The sequence below is a fragment of the Trachypithecus francoisi genome, unplaced genomic scaffold (assembly GCF_009764315.1).
Source record: "Trachypithecus francoisi isolate TF-2019V2 unplaced genomic scaffold, Tfra_2.0 Lachesis_group12, whole genome shotgun sequence".
Classification (NCBI taxonomy): domain Eukaryota; kingdom Metazoa; phylum Chordata; class Mammalia; order Primates; family Cercopithecidae; genus Trachypithecus; species Trachypithecus francoisi.
The window spans coordinates 9,658,190-9,673,208 of record NW_022681457.1 but is presented as its reverse complement, the minus strand read 5'-3'; the positions used below and the strand labels follow the sequence as shown (position 1 = coordinate 9,673,208).

General features: G+C 46.2%; 2 protein-coding genes across 7 annotated transcripts in view; both read right to left on the bottom strand.

Annotated features, from left to right (window-relative positions):
- Positions 1 to 10,976, bottom strand: part of LOC117093666 (putative killer cell immunoglobulin-like receptor-like protein KIR3DX1) — a 35,242-nt gene extending 24,266 nt beyond the window's left edge. For 2 of the 6 annotated variants that reach the window (XM_033229113.1, XM_033229114.1), the window contains exon 1: positions 10,189 to 10,615. Coding sequence is in view for 4 of the 6 variants with exons in the window: in XM_033229116.1 (XP_033085007.1) it covers positions 1,045 to 1,323; positions 2,123 to 2,158; positions 2,385 to 2,452; positions 5,811 to 5,958; positions 10,189 to 10,268; positions 10,809 to 10,849 (652 nt within the window). In the remaining 2 variants the exon portion in view is untranslated. Of the gene's footprint in view, positions 1 to 1,044; positions 1,324 to 1,687; positions 1,944 to 2,122; positions 2,159 to 2,384; positions 2,453 to 5,810; positions 5,959 to 10,188; positions 10,616 to 10,808 lie in introns of those variants that run through there. The other 4 variants (XM_033229116.1, XM_033229111.1, XM_033229115.1 and 1 more) reach the window with 4 other exon arrangements.
- Positions 1 to 15,019, bottom strand: part of LOC117091354 — a 161,063-nt gene that overhangs the window by 90,870 nt on the left and 55,174 nt on the right.

Here is a 15,019-nt window from a genome sequence, read left to right as displayed (position 1 = left end):
GTGCATGCATGTTCTCTCTGCGTGGATCCCCATTGTCTGACTTGAAGCCATAGGAGATGTGTGGTTCTCCCAGAAAATGGGAATTACTCTGTGCTTTGAGAACCTTCAGAAAACACTGCTGGACTTAGGTTCCCTGGCATGGGACTGTGAGGTTATGAGCCTCACTATTTGTCAATTCTGTGTGTTGAAAAATACAAGAATCTCTGGAGGATCAGAAGAAATCTCACAGGGTCACACTGAAGGAAACAACTGGTTTTTGCCCCAGAACCCATGAGGTTAGACGTGACTACTTGTTGGGGAGGGTGGAAGTAACTCCTTTTCCCTATTTAGGCAGAAGAACATGGTAAACTCCTTTGCTGAGCAGCTCCTCACAGTCCCAGTCTCCACTCAGATCCTCCAGGAGCTTTTGTAGCCTGGATCTCCCTACCTCACACCGACCTGCTTCCCCACCTCTTGGTGGAAAGACTCAACCTCTTCTCTGTTCCTTCTGAGCTCCTTGAATGTGAGACTCACTCCACACTTTCCCTTCCTGACTGTACAGGATGAGTCTCTAACTCCCCGTAACATCCATGAGAGAGAAGGGATGAGTGTCAGGAGACCAGGAAGGAGGACGAGAGGAATGGGTGCATTTCCCAGTCCATGTCCCACTGAGTCACTGGACTCATCTCCCAAGGGAAGTGTCACGTCCCCAAGGCTCTGGCTCCTTCAAGGCAGGGTAATGACTTCCCTGAGGGAAACACTGGTTCTGGGGTCAGGCAACATGGCTCCTCCCTGGACCCACCCTGCTGGAGTTGGTACCAGCATCCTGTGTCTGCTACTCCCCAGGCAGATTCTCTTGCTGCTCGGCCTCGGCTTCCTCCCTCCTCCTCCTCCACCTGCGTACCTGATTCCTCGCAGGAAATGCCCTCTCTTTAAATTCTCAGGATGGCTTCTGGGTCCACAGTTAGTGCATGACTAGCAATCCTACAATGACTCTGGCTTCACTCGGTGTGGACTCTGGGAAGGGCCATCTGGTGGACAGGGGGCGGGCTGGACTTCTCCTACCTGTGACCACAATCTTCAGGGATTTGCTGTGAGCTGACCGTATTGTGGTGTGGTTGTAAGATCCAGAACATCTGTAGGTCCCTGCGTGTCCTGGGGTCACAGGGCCGATGGTGACGTTGTTGGAAAGGCCGGTGTGCAGTTCATGGTCCCGGGTCCCAGATCTTTTGAATATTGTGAATATGACAAACTGAAGATGGGAATGACAGGACAGAGTCACACGTCCTCCTAGGGGAACCACGGGGCTCGGCCAGGCTGACAGGGAGAACTTGTCGTAACCACCTGGAAGAGAAGGAGGCACAGCCTAGGGAGAAATGTGGAGGCCCCCGTCTCCCACTGTCCTTGGGGGCGTTGCTTTCTTCACATTGTTCTGGTTTGCCCTGTAACGGCTGGGGTCGCCTGATGCCCTGGGATACCTGGTAGTGAGCCAGGGACACAGCCCATCCCAGCGTGGACATGGAAGGTCTCCCCAGAACAGCAATTCTAGTTGGCATGATGATAAAATATTGAGCCAAGTTATCCCTAATTTTTTTTCTACAACAACAGCAATCTATGCAATAGGAGAGAAGGAGGAAATCTACCAGATTCCGGCAATAGAAAAAAAAATCACACATGAACTCATTTAAACAATTCACTACACAGGTACCTGCCACTGCACCCATGAGTGCTCTTGCCTGCTGACCAGTTCCTTCTCAGGCTCCAGCAGCAGGAGAGCCTTTTAGCTCATGGGTGGATGGAGAATCTGAGTTCCTTCCTATGCTCAGACAGTTCCGTGGAGCCCAGCACTGGGTCCTCAGCTCCTGACAGACAATGCTCTAATCCTTCCCCAGGCACCCCAGATTTTGAACATCGCAGGCTCCTTCGGGAGGCTGGCTGAGCCCAAGGGGGTGTCTACAAAGGGTCTCTAGAAACAAAATGGAGCCTGAGGTTTCCAGAGTCCCCCCTTCCTGTGTTCCCAGGGCTCTCTGCAAAGCCCTCCCCACATCATCTGCCTCTGCCCGATTCCATGTTCACCCTCCCTGCCTGGGAGAACCCTTTGTGTTTGAGCAACACGGTATCCTCGGACTGGGGTAGGACTCACCCGCGTGTGTGCAGATCCTGGTAGGCAGGCAGATTCCTGGAAGGAAAACCACATCAGAGATGACCTGTCCCCCTGTGAATTCTGCCTTCACTGTAACCAGGCCTCGTGTTGGACATTGGCCATGTCTGCTCAACCTGGACTCAGTGGATGAACCTGACTCCCCACAGGCTCTAACCCGCAGCCTGGGTAGTGGAGAGGAGAGGTCTTCCAGAGAGCATGATTTCTTTCGACCTCTGCCCCTCCTTTCTCTTCCAGGACTTACCCAGACACAGGAGGGTGATGAGTTTGGGAGCCATGGCGCCACGTGTCGGGCAGGACACAGGGGTCGAGCTAAATTGGAAAACATACAGGATATGGTTACCATGGCCCCAATGTGATGGTTTGCAGAGTTTGAAGGTTTTCCACCACACAGGAAGATGACCCGCTCTTGCCCTAAATAGAGTGGGTGCTGTGAAAAACGTTCAAACAATACTTTTTGTTCAACACAGCCGCCAGCAAAGGCCAGACCTGAACCCCATCATTGATCAGTCCTGAATATCCAAATGTCTATGTCCACTTATATTATGCAATATTCCCATGTCAAATTAACAAGCGTGCATGGATAATGTTGTAAAATGGTTGTAGAACAAAAAAGGAAATGCTTATGCTGTTATTTTTCAAAACTGAAAATTAATTGCAAATTGGGAGCTATTTTCAATTTCTGAAATTTTCCTGTCGAGCTTCAAGAAGTTTACCACAACAAAAACATTGATTCTGCATTATTAACAAAATTCAGCATGCTCTAGGTTTTGGAGTTTTATCTAAAATCCTTCTTTTTTTTATTTTTAGACGGAGTCTCACCCTGTCGCCCAGGCTGGAGTGCAATGGCACGATCTCAGCAACCTCTGCCTCCCAGGTTCAAGCAATTCTCCTGCCCCCACCTCCTGAGTAGCTGGGATTACAGGAGTGCACTACCACATCCAGGTAATTTTTTGTATCTTTAGTAGAAACGGGGTTTCACCATGTCGGCCAGGGTCGTCTCAAACTCCTAACCTCATGATTCGCCCTCCTCAGCCTCCCAAAGTGCTGGGATTAGAGGCATGAGCCACCGCACCCAACCTTGAAATCCTTCTTTGACTCATAGGCTCAGATGTCTGTCTTTGTATTCTGACAAGTCCAAGAGTATATTTATATACACATACATATATAAAATACAAACAATATCTATGTGTATGTAATGCTCAACATTCTTTCCACAAGCCAATGTATATTATTAAAAAAATTAACAAGATTTTATCAAGAAAAGACCCTGTAAAATCACCACGGAGGGCCAGGTGCAGTGGCTCACGCCTGTAATCCTAGCACTTTGGGAGGCTGAGGCGGGCAGATCACGAGGTCAGGAGTTGGAGGCCAGCCTGGCCAAGAGACCAGCCTGGCCAACATGGTGAAACCCCGTCTCTACTAAAAATACAAAAATTACTTAGGCGTGGTGGCAGCCACCTGTAATCCCAGCTACTCAGGAGGCTGAGGCAGGAAAATTGCTTGAACCCGGGAAGCAGAAGTTGCAGTGAGCCGAGATCGTGCCATTGCACTCCAGCCTGGGCAACAGAGAGAGACTCTGACCCCCAGAAAAAAATAAAATCACCACGGAAAATGACACCAGGAAATTCACAAGGTATGACCTGTCTCTCACCTGTCCCTGAACTTCCCACCTTACTTAATAACAAAAATTCTGTAACTCAGGTTCATCTATTCTTTGCTTTATTTGTCAATATAACATATATCGACAAATATATATATTATAAATACATATATATAAAGTTTTAAATGTAGAGCTAAGGGAACATTTGCTTTTGTCTTTTTGTTTTTGAAATTCTATTGCTAGGCCCGCAGTATTTTACATCGCTCTTGTTTATTTACTGACAGGTGTAATTGGAGTATACTGACTGCTTTTTCCTCAGTGTATTAATCCTTTTTGCCTTATTGATGTATGTTTTCTTTTCTTTTTTTTTTTTTTTTTTTTGACGGAGTCTCGCTCTGTCGCCCAGGCTGGAGTGCAGTGGCCGGATCTCAGCTCACTGCAAGCTCCGCCTCCCAGGTTCACGCCATTCTCCTGCCTCAGCCTCCCGAGTAGCTGGGACTACAGGCGCTGGCCACCTCGCCCGGCTAGTTTTTTGTATTTTTTAGTAGAGACGGGGTTTCACCAGGTTAGCCAGGTTGGTCTCGATCTCCTGACCTTGTGATCTGCCCATCTCGGCCTCCCAAAGTGCTGGGATTACAGGCTTGAGCCACCGCGCCCGGCCTGATCTATGTTTTCATTAGTCATTTTGCTTCCAAGAGCAACGCTGCCCTGAACGTCATTGCATGTGTTAAAAAAAATTTAATTATTAGATAAATAATTAACTCTTGCAGGCAAGAACCAGTGGCATCTTTGACATCCCATTACTTGTAATTACTTGTAACACTGGGTTGTGTTGGTGTCCTGGATTGAGTTAGGCAAGAGTACACACCCTGGAGTGGAATTTCCGGGCATGGGCCCTGTCAAGATGGAAATAAGCTAGATGAAAACACATTCTTTCCAGAGTGATGGCCCCATTTACCCTCAGCAAGTATTGTCAGACTGTTATTTTTCCCACTACCCAGGGGAAAGAGCATAAATTTGATGTTAATATTTAAGTAGTTATTTTATACAAAGAGATATTAAATCAATGTTGTGATTGATTGATTGATTGATTGAGATCAAGTCTCACTCTGTCACCCAGGCTGGAGTGCAGTGGTGAGATCTTGGCTCACTGCAACCTCCACCTCCTGAGTTCAAGCAATTCTCCTGCTTCAGCCTCCCAAGTAGCTGGGACTACAGGCACCCACCACCATGCCTGGCTAATTTTTTTTTTTTTTAATTTCTGGTAGAGACAGGATTTCACCATGTTGGTTAGACTGACCTCAGGTGATCCACCCACCTCAGCCTCCCAAAGTGCCAGCATTACAGGTGTGAACCACTGTGTCCGGCCTGTAAATTTAATTTCAAAGAAAGTTAAGCGCACACTGTGCTGGTGAGAAAAAGACACAGTGTAATTAATAGTAAAAGGGGCCATGGCCTTGAAGAAGAAAATTTTGAACTTCTCTGATAACTTTAAAAGCTTGGCACGGCTGGACGCAGTGGCTCACGCCTGTAATCCCAGCACTTTGGGAAGCCGAGGCGGGTGGATCACCTGAGGTCAGGAGTTCGAGACCAGCCTGACCAACATGGAGAAACTCAGTCTCTACTAAAAAAAAAAAAAATACAAAATTAGCTGGGCTTGGTGGCACATGCCTGTAATCCCAGCTACTCGGGAGGCTGAGGCAGGAGAATCACTTGAACCCAAGTTCAAGCTGAGATGGAGCCATTGCACTCCAGCCTGTGCAACAAGAGTGAAACTCCATCTCAAAAAAGAAAAAAAGAAAAAAAAAAAAAAGCTTGGCACTTGAAGATGAGGGTAAAATGTATATAAATTTCAAAACACTCAGTAACTGGGAAAGTTTAATCTTTATATTAAAGGATGTAATTGTGTAGTTTTTAATGCAGTGTTGAGAACTATAATTATAGGTGTTAATTTGGGAATTTGACATGGGGCATATTTTGATTACTGAATTCAACGCATGAATTGGCAACTCTTCACTACAATAATACATTAAATATTGAGTTTAAATTGTTTCTAGAAGGACTCACATGATCTGGGGACAATAATAAGCTACATGTACACGGAGTACATGTGGCAATGAGAAATAAAGAAGACTGTGTGACATGACCTGGAACAGAGCACGCAGGTGTGCAAAGGGGTGGACCCACAGTTGCCATGTGGGATGTAGCCTCGTGCCTACAAGTGAGAAAAGAAGGAGGTCTAGTCAAGGGAAGTCAGTATTGGTAGAGAGAAAAAGTATCACAGTTTCATGGTCCTCTACAGAAATACCCAGACGGGGTCCCTGTACTCAAGCATCGATTTCTTGCTTTAGAAATGACCAGAAGTGCAGAAGCTCTTTAGTTTAATTAGATCCCATTTGTCAATTTTGGCTTTTGTTGCCGTTGCTTTTGGTGTTCTAGACATGAAGTCCTTGCCCATGCCTATGTCCTGAATGGTATTACCTAGGTTGTCTTCTAGGGTGTTTGTGGTATTAGGTCTAACATTTAAGTCTCTAATCCATAACATGGCACAAGTATACATATGTAACAAACCTGCACGTTATGCACATGTACCCTAGAACTTAAAGTATAATAAAAAAAAAAGTTATCAACATTAAATGTAATGCAGACATACAACTTCTTCTACCTGAATTTACTAATCAAAAAGCTTACGTATATTTAAGATTGTAAAAGTATAAATTCAACCTGAGAACAATATGTAAAATGAATAAATAAATTTCTTGATGTATGTCAAACATATCAATAAAATAAAAAATAAAAAAAAAGAAATGACCAGAAGACAAATCAGATAGCACAGGCCCCAAACTCTCTTGCAGAACCCCTTGGGATTATCACATTTGTTTCTAAGGCTCTACCACTCTGAATGGTGCATTGTTCTCTCTGGAACTTTCCTCCTGGCTGCATTTTGGGGCTTTGGCTAGCTGAGTCAAACCCAAAATATCCAAACCCTAAGGACTGGACTGGGCGCAGTGGCTCACACCTGCTGGAGCACTTCTGGATCTTAAATACAATGATATCTGGGGCCACAGCACCCTGAGTGACAAAAGACAGTGATTCGTGAGAAACAAAACCAAACGAGCTAAGTCCTAAATCTGTCTCAGATGATCACCTAGAGAGAATTCCTAGGTTGTAACACAGAAATGGGGACAACGATAAAATTCCTGAGTTGGTGATATGAAACAGAAAATCCAGGGACAGCAAGGCAGCTGGAGTTCAGAGGACAGAGTCTTAGAGAGAAGAGAGCTGCACAGGAAGAATGTGGAGACCTTCAGAGGGTCCCACTGCATGTCATGTGCTCCGATCAAGACATGCATGACAGAAAATTATCTTAGACTGGGGAAGAATCACTCAATAGGATTGGATAGAAGAGTGTCTAGCACTTTGGGAGGCCAAGACGGGCGGATCACGAGGTCAGGAGATCGAGACCATCCTGGCTAACACAGTGAAACCCCGTCTCTACTAAAAAATACAAAAACTAGCCGGGCGAGGTGGCGGGCGCCTGTAGTCCCAGCTACTCGGGAGGCTGAGGCAGGAGAATGGCGTAAAAACCCGGGAGGCGGAGCTTGCAGTGAGCTGAGATCCGGCCACTGCACTCCAGTCCGGGCGACAGAGTGAGACTCCACCTCAAAAACAAAAAAAAAAAGAAGAGTGTCTAGGTCTTACACAAGGCTGGGAATAGGGTCTGTTCCCACTAGGCATATGAAAACCTCACTGGAGGGTTTCCATGGAACATGGGCATGGTGTACAGGGTATACAAAAGGGTGCTGCCCTGGCATTAAGAAATAATTCCTTCTAGATTAAACACAGCTCTTGTTTGGTCTGTTGAACACAATCCGTAAGAGGATCAAACTATCTCCAGGTACCTTATCTGAGTTCCAGCACAAGGTTCAACAGTATTTATAAAAATACTAAAATATTCTGTAACTGAAACACTAAAAAAGAAAAAACCACACACAATATCTGTCATGCTATCAAATCTTACCAGGCATACAATAAAGAAAAGAAACAGAAAACACAATAAGGAGAAAAGTCAGTCCATGGAAACTGACTGGGAACATAGACAGAAGCATCTTAAAACAGTTATAACCACTTGCTATATTTTCAAAAAGATGTGTAAATAAACAGAAAATATAAAGCGTTATAAGTGGAACTTTCAAAGATGAAAATATAAAGAGTTATAAGTGGAACTTTCAAAGATGAAAATTGTAGACTATATATATTTTATATATATATATATATATATATATATAAAATCTGGATGAGATTACTGGCAGGTTAGACTCTGAAGATAAAAGAATAGTGAACTAGCCGGGGTGGTAGATCACGCCTGTAATCTCAGCACTTTGGGAGGCCGAGGCAGGCTGATCATGAGGTCAGGAGTTTGAGACCAGCCTGGCCAACATGGTGAAGCCCACTCTCTACTAAAAATTACAAAAATTAGCCGGGCGCGGTGGCAGGCACCTGTAATCCCAGCTACTTGGGAGGCTGAGGCAGGAGAATGGCTTAAACCAGGGAGGCAGAGGTTGCAGTGAGCTGAGATCGCTCCAATGCACTCCGGCCTAGGCAACAGAGTGAGACTTTGTCTCAAAAAAGAAAAAACAAAGTGAACTTGAAGATATAGCAGTGGAGACATTCAAAATAAAACAGGGAGAGAAAAATAAACTATTAGAAAAATGGAAAATCAATGGTGACCTATGAAAAAACTTCAAGCCATGGGGCTTACACAACGTTGGAGTCCCCAGAGAAGAAATAATAATAGGAAAAAATGTTTGAAGATATAATGGCCAAAAGTTTTTCACATTTGATAAAAACGCTAAGCCCACGTGGATCCTGGCCTCTCTTTGGAGAAATGGGATTTGAAGAGTCTCAGAACTGGCTCAAGGGCTGAAACAGAGTAAGGAATTGTGATTTTGCAAAGAGCGGATATAAGTCAGTGACCAAAAAAATGATGAACTGACACATGCCACAACATGGCCGCCCTTGGAAATGTGTTCACTGAAAGCATCAGACACAAAATGGCACATGTTGTGTGATTCTGTTTATGTGTAACACCCGCAAGAGGTAAACCCATACAGACAGGAAGTATGCTAGTAGCTGCCAGGAGCTGAGCAGAGGGGCCAGAAATAGAGAGTGACTGCAGGGCCAGAAATAGAGAGTAACTGCTTCGTGGATACAGGACTCCCTTTCTTAGTGAAGAAAATATCTTGAAATAAGATACGTGTGGTGTTTACACAGCATTGCGTATGTCCTCAACACCAGCAAATGTGTACTTTACAATGTGTAATGGTCCATTGTATGTTATGGGAATTTAGCTCAATTGAGAAAGACAGGAAAAAGAGAAATGGTTCCCTATAAATTCGTTCCTCCAGAAGAAGTTGCACTGCGGTCCAGGGTGTGTTTGTGTGAGGTACGATTCCCACCAGGTTAGGAGTCCCACCCAAGTCCCACAGTGCCCAGGCCTTGGCCCGGTGATGAAATGTACAAATAGTGATGTGGCTTCAGAGAATGACATCCAGGATGAGCATCGGGATTCCTGCATTCTATAAGCCTTTGCAGTCCCCTGCCATTCCTCTCAGAGTGAAACACTGCTTCTCGTTGACCTCTCCAGCAAGGACAGAGGATCTGGGGAGCGGCTTCCAATTCCACCCCAAGGCTCATGGCTTAATCTGGTCATTGCAACTCCACCAGATTGAAACCCTGATAAAAAGCTTGAAAGGAGGTCGGGGAGGCCGGGCGCGGTGGCTCAAGCCTGTAATCCCAGCACTTTGGGAGGCCGAGACGGGTGGATCACGAGGTCAGGAGATGGAGACCATCCTGGCTAACACGGTGAAACCCCGTCTCTACTAAAAAATACAAAAAATTAGCAGGGCGAGATGGCCGGCGCCTGTAGTCCCAGTTACTCTGGAGGCTGAGGCAGGAGAATGGCGTGAACCCGGGAGGCGGAGCTTGCAGTGAGCTGAGATCCGGCCACAGCACTCCAGCCTGGATGGCAGAGCGAGACTCCGTCTCAAAAAAAAAAAAAAAGAAAGGAGGCCGGGGGCAGTGGCTCACGCCTGTAATCCCAGCACTTTGGGAGACCAGGGCAGGTGGATCACGAGGTCAAGAGATTAAGACCATCCTGGTCAGGACGGTGAAACCTCATCTCTATTAAAAATACAAAAAACAAAAACAAAAAAATTAGCCAGGTGTGGTGGTGCGTGCCTGTAGTCCCAGCTACTTGGGAGGCTGAGGCAGGAGAATCGCTTGAACCCGGGAGGTGGAGGACGCAGTGAGTTGAGATCGCGCCACTGCACTCCAGCCTGGCCGTAGAATGAGACTCTGTCTCCAAAAAAAAAAAAAAAAAAGGGCTTGAAAGGAGAGATCATCATCATCTTTCTACAATGAGGAGAATGGTGAGGGATGTTACCTGCTGAAGCTCGCCTGTTCGTGATATGGCCTCCGTGTCTTACGCTGAAACCTGGGAATTTCCTCCAGTGTTTGCTCTCGCTAAAAGCGTGGAGGCAGAATCCACAGCATCAGATGCAGAGTTCCAGGCAGTGGGAGGAGAGGTAGTGAGGAGGTAGAAATGAATCAGAGGTGTTCAAGGAGAAGAACGAAGAGAAGGTGCTGCTAATTCTAGAACTAAGGAAGTCAGACGGAGGAAGTGTTTGGGAGGAACAAAACCACACACTCAGGCCCAGAGGGAGGCTCTGCTTTCTCTGAGGCCAGTTGTCCATCTTATAAACATCTCCCCTGCCTGCTTCTTCTCCTGGGGTCATCCATCCCGTGATGACCCCATGGGCTCCTCCAGTGAACCAAGGCAGAGACTGGAGCAGCCCTCAGTTCCTCACGCTCTTCTGCTCCACACACACAGTGAACAAATCCAAACAGCTCTTTCCCCCAGTCCCTCCTCACCCACGTCCCCCGGCCCGGCTCCACAGTCAAAGCTTAGCTGAAGACCGAAGACGTCTTGTCTGTGTCACATCAGCCTCCTCCCAGCCCACTACTCCAGACTGACGTCTGTTATTCTCACAGCCCCAAACTTACCTGTCTCCGGCCCTGAGCAAAATCCTTCCACAGGTCTGCATCTTCCTCCAAATAAGACACAAGCCTCCGTTTGATGTTCGTATTACTGATGACCACGACTGAGCTAAACTCTCCAGCCCCAGAAAACACAGCTCTTGCCTTCAGAGCAAATTCAGCACGGAAAGCCACCTGCTCCTCCCCAGACACACACACCCTGAGACAGTAACACATTTGTGGGCCAGGCACAGTGGCTCGCGCCTGTAATCCCAGCACTTTGGGAGGCCAAGGTGGATCACCAGGTCAGGAGTTCGAGACCAGCCTGGCCAATATGGTGAAACCCTGTCTCTACTAAAAAAAAAAAATACAAAAATTAGCTGGGTGTGGTGATGTGCACCTGAAGTCCCAGCTATTTGGGAGGCTGAGGCAGGAGAATCACTTGAACCCGGGAGACAGAGGTTGCAGTGAGCCGAGACCACGCCACTGAACTCCAACCTGGGCCACAGAGCGAGACTCCGTCTCAAAAAAAAAAAAAAAAAAATTGTGTCTTCTCACTGTCAGCTCCTTAAGACAATTTGAGCCTAGAAAACATGTTTCCACCTCCTAACTATGACAAAGGCAAAGAAATCTTCCTGTCTCATCCCACTGTACTGTGAATGCGTTTATGACATAGACATCTCGTAAGAGTTTCACGATCAACCTACATAAAACTTTACAGTGCTGAAGAGCATGTCATGTATGGGACAGATTCCTGCTGAAGTTTTATTACTGTTTACTGCTTATTAGCAATACAGTCCTCCTACCATTTATTCCCTATACATTTGTGGGAGTTTTTTGGTTTTGTTTTGTTTTGTTTTTTGAGATGGGGTTTTGTTCTTGTTGCCCAGGCTGGAGTGTGATGGTGGGATCTCGGCTCACCGCAGCCTCTGCCTCCCAGATTCGAGCAATTCTCCTGCCTCAGCATCCTGATTAGCTGGGACAACAGGTGAGAACCACCATGACCAGCTAATTTTGTATTTTTGGTAGACCGGTCTTCACCATGTTGGCCAGGCTGGTATTGAACTCCTGACCTAAAGCAATCCACCTGCCTCAATCTCCCAAAGTGCTGGGATTACAAGCACGAGCCGCTGGGCCCGGGACAGTTGTGATTCTCTTAAAACAGCAATTTAGCTGGGCGAGGTGGCAGGCGCCTGTAATCCCAGCTACTTGGGATGCTGAGGCAGGAGAATCTCTTGAACCCAGAAGGCGGAGGCTGCAGTGAGCCAAGATCACACCATTGCACTCCAGCCTGGGCAACAGAGTGAGACTCTGTCTCTAAAGACAAACAGACAAACAAAAAATAGCAACATATTTATACATTTCTTTGCTTAAAATTTACCCAAAGCCTTGTAATTAAAATCCAATACTATGTGCAGTTTACCCAAGACCCTGAGTGAGCAGGTCCCCAGATTCTCTGAATCACTCTCAGTTCTGAGAACAGACCACACTCTTCCTGGTCAAGGATGCCCACCCTTCCCCTCTCTGGCAGTGCCCACGATTCAGGCCTTGGTCCCTCCAGCTCCAGAAAGTCCCTACACTGTGTCTCAGGTCGCTCGAAGTTCACCTGCTCACCTACTATGGAACCTCATTGTTTCCTCTCTTCCGCCTTCCTTATAATCTGACACAATGGCAGCTGAATTAGCCAGCATCAGAGAATTTGTTGTGTATCTTCATCACCCTGAGTTCGGCGAGGGAAATATGCTTGAATGTTATTCTAGGTTCTTCAGAGAAAGAGAACTTCTGGAATACACACACACACACACACACACACACACACACAGAGATCATTTAAGAAATTGGCTCAGACAGTTTTGAAGGCTGAGTAGTCTCTAGATCTGCAGCTGGCAAACTGGAGACCAGGGAGAGTCGCAGGTATAAGTTCAAGTCTGAGTCCAAAGCTGAAGGCTGGAGAAAATCAATGTTCCAGCTGATGGACAATTGTTTTTATGTTCAAAATGTTCATAGCAGTTTTATTCATAACAGCAGGAAACTAAAAACAACCAGATGCCTATCAACAGTTGAATGAATAAACAACTTTTTTTTTTCTTTTTCTTTCTTTCTTTTTTTTTATTGCTGTTGTTTTATTTTATTGTGACAGAGTCTCACTCTGTCACCCGGACTGGAGTGCAGTGGTGCGATCTCAGCTCACTGCAATCTCCGCCTCCCAGGTTCAAGCGATTCTCCTGTCTCAGCCTTGCGAATAACTGGGATTACAGGTGTGTGCCACCATGCCTGGCTAACTTTTTGTATCTTTAGTAGAGATGGGGTTTCACCCTGTTGGCCAGGATGGTCTTGAACTCCTGACCTTGCAATCCGCCTACCTTGGCCTCCCAAAGTGCTGGGATTACAGGTGTGAGCCACTGCACCCAGCCTTCTTATTTTTAATTTTATTTTTCCGTAAGTTAGTGAGACACACATACAATTTTATGATGAATTGGTTCCTGAGGTTATCAAGACTGAGAATTCTGAAAGTCTGCATTTGGCAAACTGGAGGCCAAAGAGTAGTGAGGTAGAAGTTCCAGTCCGAGCTTGAGACAGGCTAGAAAAGACCAACATCCCAGCTGAACTGGTGAGACAGAGCTCACTCAGACTTCTTCAGCTTTTCAGTCCTGTTCAGTTTTTCTATGGCTTGGATGAGCCTCATCCACACTGTGGAAGACAAACTACATCACTCAGTCCAGTGATATACATCTCCTCCAGGAACACTCAGGCACAGCACAGTTTAACCAGATATCTGGCACATGAATCCGTCAAGTTGATGTAAAATTAACCACATCACATCAATGGATATTTAGAGCCTGGAGCTCTGCCCGGCACATGGTAAATCCTCAATACATTGCACTGCCGGGCTGATGGGGGGATGAAGACGATTTACATTCACAGAAGCTGGGAAAGCGGAAGTTGCACGCCCCCGGACTAATTCTTTCCTGAATTCCTCCACTTCCCTATAATCTGACACAAGAAAAACTGGATTAGCCATCATCAGAATATTTGTTGTGTGTCTCCATTAACAGAGTTCTTATGTTGTGGTTCCCAGATCACACGGCCTGCATGAAATGCAGAGTCAAGGCCGGGCGCGGTGACTCATGCCTGTAATCCCAGTACTTTGGGAAGCCAGGGTGGGTGGATCACCTGATGTCAGGAGTTCAAGACCAGCCTGATCAACGTGGGGTAAACGTCTAAAACCCTGTAGTAAAAACCCTGTCTTTACTAAAAATAGAAAACTTAGCCTGGCATGGTGCTGCATGCCTGTAATCCCAGCTACTCAGGAGGCAGAGGCAGGAGAATTGGTTGAACCTAGGAGGTGGAGGTGGCAGTGAGCCAAGATCATGCCATTGCACTCCAGCCTGGGCAACAAGAGTGAAACTCCTGTCTCAAAAAGGAAAGAAAGAAAGAAAGAAAGAAAGAAAGAAGAAAGAAAGAAAGAAAGAAGGGAGGGAGGGAGAGAGAGAGGGAGGGAGGGAGGGAAAGAAAGAAAGAAAGAAAGAAGAAAGAAAGAAAGAAAGAAAGAGAAAGAAAGAAAGAAAGAAAGAAAGAAAGAAGAAAGAAAAGAAAGAAAGAAAGAAAGAAAGAAAGAAAGAAAGAAAGAAAAAAGAAGAAAGAAAGAAAGAAAGAAAGAAAATGCAGAGTCAAAACTACTGCTGAAATTGGGCTGGCTCCTCTCCTGCCTTCTCCAGCCTTAAGTTATTAGATAAGGGTCATTCCCTGGATGTGGGCAGGTGCGTCCTCCCAGACTTCCTGCTTCAACCCAGTGAAAACACCTGGAAAGTTTGGGTGCTGGGGGTGACAGGCACAGTGAGTCTGAACTGACAGTGACTGTTCTAGGAGGGGACTTGCAGGGACACCTGGAGAAACTGAGGGAGAAAGGCACCTCTACGACCTCCAGCTCAGATTCCTTTCCAGAAATCCTCCATGCAGTGGAGGCAGGAAGGTGTGAGAGTGGGGAGGTAAGATGAGACTCGGGATCTGGTCTGCAAATCCCCCAAAGCCTGTGGCCTCATGGGTCCCATACTTCAGGAAGAACCAGGTGAGGCTGCCTTGTGGGGGCATCAGGAAGGAACACGTCCCTCTCATGTAGCTGATTGGACCATCAAGCCATTTCCATCTGATGAAGCAGAGAGGAGCTGACCCACCCTGACACATGGAATTCAGGTTCTGTTGTAGGAGGTTGGAAAATAAACTTTTAGAAGTATTTT